General features: G+C 46.1%; 1 protein-coding gene across 2 annotated transcripts in view; it reads left to right on the plus strand.

Moving 5' to 3' along the window:
- The window catches only part of St3gal2 (ST3 beta-galactoside alpha-2,3-sialyltransferase 2), a 51481-nt gene extending 45481 nt beyond the window's left edge, over window positions 1-6000 (plus strand). For both annotated transcript variants that reach the window (XM_071604122.1, XM_027932984.2), the window contains 4 exons: window positions 1087-1266; window positions 3366-3411; window positions 3646-3765; window positions 5195-6000. In XM_071604122.1, the coding sequence (XP_071460223.1) occupies window positions 1087-1266; window positions 3366-3411; window positions 3646-3765; window positions 5195-5368 (520 nt within the window). In that variant the 3' untranslated portion in view covers window positions 5369-6000. The remainder of the gene's footprint in view (window positions 1-1086; window positions 1267-3365; window positions 3412-3645; window positions 3766-5194) is intronic.

The following is a 6000-nucleotide window of genomic DNA, read 5'->3' on the forward strand; positions in this document are numbered from 1 at the left end:
GGCTAATGGTATCAGCCACTGTGAGGGCAGGGAATATTTGTACTGATTTTACAGAACTGGTATAAAAAGCTAGAGGCACGTGATGACTCTGCTCCATCCTTATTGGATCCCTGTGGCCAATAGAAGACCAGGTTATGGTCATCCAACCTTGGTAGTCATGATTCTGCAAGGTGGTCCTCAGGAGACAGTAGTGTCGTCAGCAAAAGACAAGACCAACAGATTTGTGTTTAGAGCTGGTTCACATGGGATGTAAGTTGATCACGAGAAAAGGGAGCATTGATTGTAATTATCCTGTATTTTGCAGAAATTGAAAGGATAGGATGCCTTCTTGGTTTATTACACTCAGGGCCATGGGAAGTCTACCTTCATGACCTTCATTTTCTTTTCTTTTTTTTCCTTTCAGTACTGAGGATTGAACCCAAGGGCACTCTATCACTGAGCTATACATCCTCAGCTCTTTTTTAAACTTTGAGATTGAGTCTTGCTAAATTGTCCAGGCTGACCTCAAATTTGCAATCCTGCCTTAGCCTCTCAAATTGCTAGAATTAAAGATGTGCACCACCCTGTCTAGCATTTGGATTTGTTTATTTGTGTATTCATTTACTTATTTTTTTAAATGCATTCTCAGCAAGTGCTATACCACTGAGCTACATCTCAGCTCCAGAAGGAAGGCTTTTTTCCTCTTTCCTTTCTGAGTTGTAATTCCTGCTGCATATAGTAGATACTAAAATACATATATTAGAAAAAGTGGGATACTTCTTACCACTTGATTCCTTCACTGATTAGCTGTCTTGGATTTATTTCTTACCAGTACATATAAATTTCCTTCATTTCCTCTGATGGCTGTATTTCATTATCTGAAGGTGACAAATGCATATACCAGTTTATTGTTTGATTGATTAAATAGCCATGTGCATGTCTTTGCACACATATGTAACCATTTTTATAGATTTATGGAAATAGAATTGCTGGGTCAAAGTGTACATCCATTTATGTTTTTGATGGTTAGCACCAAATCGTCCTCTAAAAATCGCCTACCAGTTTCCATGGCAGTTTTTTTCTCATGTCACCCTCTTTTCCCTGCAGGATGAATCAAGCACCAACTGTGGGCTTTGAGCAGGATGTTGGCAGCCGAACCACCCACCATTTCATGTACCCTGAGAGTGCCAAGAACCTGCCTGCCAACGTCAGCTTTGTGTTGGTGCCCTTCAAGGCCCTGGACCTGCTGTGGATTGCCAGCGCCCTGTCCACAGGGCAGATCCGATTGTGAGCTTCTTTGCTGGCTGGGAATGAAATATGGGTGACAGGACCACCATGGGAAGAGTCTCCCCCAGGAGTGGATGATAGAATCCCTTGAAGTTAACATTTTGGTCAAGAAGGGCTAGTGAGCTGGGTGCTTTGGCGCATGCCTATAATCCTAGCAGCTCGGGAAGCTGAGGCAGGAGGATCACGAGTTCAAAGGTCCTGAGCAACTCAGTGAGACTATTTCTAAATAAATATAAAAAAGGGCTGTGGATATGGCTCAGTGGTTAAACACCCCTGGGTTTAATTCCTGGCACCAAAACCAAAGAGGGGCTACTAAGGATGGAAGGCCCAAAACCGTGGGTTAGCTGATTGTACCACATGTTCTATGTCACTTCTTTCATGCTGCTGATTAGCATTCTAGTTGGTAAAGAGGTGAGGAAAAGCAGTCTGGTTTTGGTCTCCTTTCCAGGTGGTGGCTCCTGACTCTGGGAGCTCTGCCTTCTGAGAACTTTCTTCGGGGCAATTGTCCCATCACAGCTGGGAACCAAGGGAGATTCAATCCACCAGTATTTTTTTAAAAGAGCATTATCACGACTTGCCCATTTAAAGTATACAATCCAGTGATTTTTGGTATATTAAAAGGGCAGTATAACCACTTCCACAATTTTAGAATATTTTCATATTTTAAAGATCTTTATTTAAAGATCTAACGAATACTCCTTAGCCATCACCCCCACTCCACCCACCCCCACCTTAGGCAACCACCAATCTATTCTCTTATCTTGTATTTTGTTGTGACTAAATATACATAGTATGAAATTACCATTTCAACTATTTGTAAGTTCAGTAACATTTTCACATTGTTATGCTCCGGTCACTACTGTCCACCTTCAGAACTCTTCCATCATCCTGAATGGAAATCATGTACCCATTAAACAATAACCCTGATCCCTGGTAACCTCTGTTTTACTCTCCATCTCTATGGCTTGATTATTCTAGTGCATCAAGTAAGTGGAATCATATCCTATTTGTCCTTTCCTGTCTGACTTATTTCATTCAGCATGATATTCTTCGGGTTCGTCCATGTTGTAGCATTTGTCAGAATTTCATTCTCTTAAGGCTGTATGCATATGCCACATTCTGTTTATCCATTTATCCCTCAATGGACATTTGAGTTGTTTCTACCTTTTGACTGTGGTTATCATGTATTTTTTTATGCATCTTTTTTTTTTTTTTTTTTTTTTGCAATTCTTTGGATTGAACCCAGGGGTGCTCTACCACTGAGCTACATTCCTATCTCCTTTTTTTTTTTGAGACACAATCATGTATTTTTTAAACAACAACAACAAAAAAAATTAGTTGAGTTGGGCACAGTGGCACATGCCTGTAATACCAGTGACTAGAGAGGCTGAGGCAGAATTGCAAATTCAAAGATGGCCAGCCTGAGCAACTTAATGAGGCCCTAAGCAACTTAGTAAGATCCTGTTTTGAGAAATAAAAAAAGGGGGTTGGGGGAGGCTAAGAAATAAAAAAAAGGGGGTTAGGATGTAGCTCAGTGGCAAGGTGCCCGAGTCCAATCCCCAGTATATATATATAAAAAAAAATTGGTATAAATTATACTTTCCTGACTTAAGATGTTCAACATGTAATGTTTTGGAAACCTGAGGGCTAAAATCAGTGCTATAGAGTTGAGGAGCTATAAGAACTCAGAGAATGAAGTGTGGATTACAGGAGCCATGCTGGCTAAGAGGTGTTTGTGCCAAGCCTGAGGGAAGCAGAGAGAAGGTCATTCTGGGCCGAAGGAAGTACACAAACACGGTAGGTGTGAAATGATCAGCTAAACTGAAGTGGAGGGTTCCCAGAAGACAGCTGAGGGAGAAGGGTTGTGGCTGGGTTATCGAAGGCATCAGGGCTTCTCTAAAACATCTCTACTCTATCTCGAATGGCATGGGAGCCCCTGAAGGTTTCTGATCAAGTTACTGTCACAGATGAACATGCCACAGAAGAGCACTTTGGAAGCAGCCTGGAGGTTGTGAGGCTGTCATCACTCCTGAGGGGGAAAAGAGGGATCTCTGGGTCCCACAAGCCATCTGAAATGTTACCTTTCTGTCCTCATGCAGCACTTATGCCCCAGTGAAGTCTTTCCTTCGAGTGGACAAAGAAAAGGTAATTTCTCCCTCTCTTCCCTTTTTTGTGGAAACAGTGCTGACCTTACTGTGGTTCAGGTTTGCCCCAGTGCTCTTACAGAACCTTCAGAATTCCCATCTGCTGACCTCTTAAGAGGCCACAGGGACCAAGGAGCACTCAGGCTCAGGTCTCCTGACAAGCACAGTAGAACTGGTAGTAGCTGCTCAGAGGCTGGTCCCTACAACCTCTCATATGCCTGTTACTTTTTCCCAGGTCCAGATCTACAACCCAGCCTTCTTCAAGTACATCCATGACAGGTGGACAGAGCATCATGGGCGGTACCCTTCCACAGGGATGCTGGTGCTCTTCTTTGCCCTGCATGTGTGTGATGAGGTGGGTAGGTCCCAGTCTAGGGAGGTAGAAGGGACAGCAGGACTCACAAACAGGGAATCAGACCTTCTCAGGTCTTAACAGTGCCTCCACAGGGAATCACTTTTTTTAAAATATGTTTTTTTTTTTTAGTTGAGATGGACACAATACCTTTATTTTATTTTATTTATTTTTATGTGTTGCTAAGGATCGAACCCAGTGCTTCATATGTGCAAGGCAAGTGCTCTGCCGCTGAGCCACAGTCCCAGCCCAAGGAAAGCATTTTTGTAGCAGAAACCATGTGAGTTAGCCAAGAACATACTTATAATTCCAGGTATTCAGGAGACTGAGGCAGGAGAATCACAAAGTTTGAGGGCAGCCTGGGCAACTTTTAATAAGACTCTGTCTCTAAATTGAAAGGGCTAAGGATATAGCTCAGTGGTAGTGTTGCCCACGGGCCCTAGGTTCAACTCTCAGTACAGTGTATGTGCACACACACATGCACACACACACACACACACACACAATCATAGAGCTGAGCATGGTGGCCTCTGTAATCCCAGCTACTGGTGAGGTTGGGAGAGGAGGATCCCTTGAGTCCAGGGGTTTGAGGCCAGCCTGGATAATTTTTAAGACTTGTCTCTTAAAAAGCAAAAAGTTCCCAGTGACTTGCAGTCTGACTTGGGAAAAGCCCAAGTTTAAACCTGGGATGGCTGTGTCTCACAGCCCTGAGCCTAGGCCTATTCTGTTAAAAATGCAGGTTAGGCTGGATGTGGTAATCTGAAATGGAGGTAGAGGCAGAAAAATTTCGAGTTTAGGGCCAGCCTGGGCAATTTAGCAAAACCCTGTTTCAAAATAAAAACATTTTTTAAAAGGGCTGGGGATGTAATTCAGTTGTAGAGCTCTTGCCTGGCATGCTTGAGGCACTGGATTGGATTTCAAGTAACACACACACACAAAATTACTCAAAAGAACCACATTTCACTATGCCATCAAGGGCAGTGCTCATGCCTGGCACACCCACTTTTGCCAGTAAGTTCAATGTATGGTATTGAGTATCTGACGAGCTTTCAAAGAAAAGTAGTGTTTCAAAAAATGTAAGGCTGGGGCTGTAGCTCAGGTTCAAACCCCAGCACACAACCACTACCAACACCACCACCACCACACACACACACACACACACACACACACACAAATCTTAAAAAAGAGGAAGGTAAAAAAGAGGAAGTTAGCAAGGGTTGGAGGGGAGGCAGAACTGAAAAGGGAAGAGCCATCCCCTGCAACCCCAAGTCTGTCCATAATGTCCCTCCTGGGTGTTTCCTACGTCTGGGTGCCTTCTCACTGGGAAAAGATAAGCTGTCAGCCTCAAGGAGCTGTCTTGTCGCGGTGCCCCCTTCTCCTTCCTTACCGTGGTCCCTGACCTACTGTGACCCTGCGCCGCCCTTCCCCGCAGGTGAACGTGTACGGGTTCGGGGCCGACAGCCGGGGCAACTGGCACCACTACTGGGAGAATAACCGGTACGCGGGCGAATTCCGGAAGACGGGCGTACACGACGCGGACTTCGAAGCCCACATCATCGACATGCTGGCCAAAGCCAGCAAGATCGAGGTCTACCGAGGCAATTGAGCCGGGCCTTGCCGCAACCCTGCCTGCCCCGCCGCTGGGTGCCGAGGCGCGCTCCCTCTTTGGGCGTCAACCAGGCAATCGGGAACAACGCCAGGCCAAGTGTGGACCAATCATACTGCAGCCCAGCGAGTGCCTGCTGTCCTCCGCCAATCATGAGACTGGAGGGCCGGCTAAGGCCTGGCACCAATCAGCTCTGCAACTGGGCGGAATTTCTGTTTCTCCCAGCCAATCATGCGACTCAAGGAGAATTTCCGTCGCTGGGACCCGTCTCCTCCAATCAATGGCCTTCGGAGGCGGGCGGGCGGGCGCTCAATCTCCCATCCCTTCTGCTTTTGGATAAGGTTTTATTTTCCGCTTTTTAAGTAGAGGCTCCTTGGAGCCTCGATGGAGTACTGTTCTCAGGCGCGACCAGAGAAAGGCCTGTCGCTGACGGGCCTAGCTACCCCTGGGGCGCCGAGGAGGAAATGGCGGGAAGGGGCCGCAGGCCTGGGCGTGTCCGGGGAAGTGGGGCGTCAGCCGAGGCTGGCTGGTGGTCAGGAGAGAGTGTGCCTCACCCCTGGAAAAAAGCTATGTCCCCAAATCCGAGAGCATTTTAGACTGCACATGTCCTTTCTCCATCAGGCCCAGATGGG

Source organism: Marmota flaviventris, chromosome 18 (genome assembly GCF_047511675.1).
Source record: "Marmota flaviventris isolate mMarFla1 chromosome 18, mMarFla1.hap1, whole genome shotgun sequence".
Taxonomy (NCBI): Eukaryota; Metazoa; Chordata; class Mammalia; order Rodentia; family Sciuridae; genus Marmota; species Marmota flaviventris.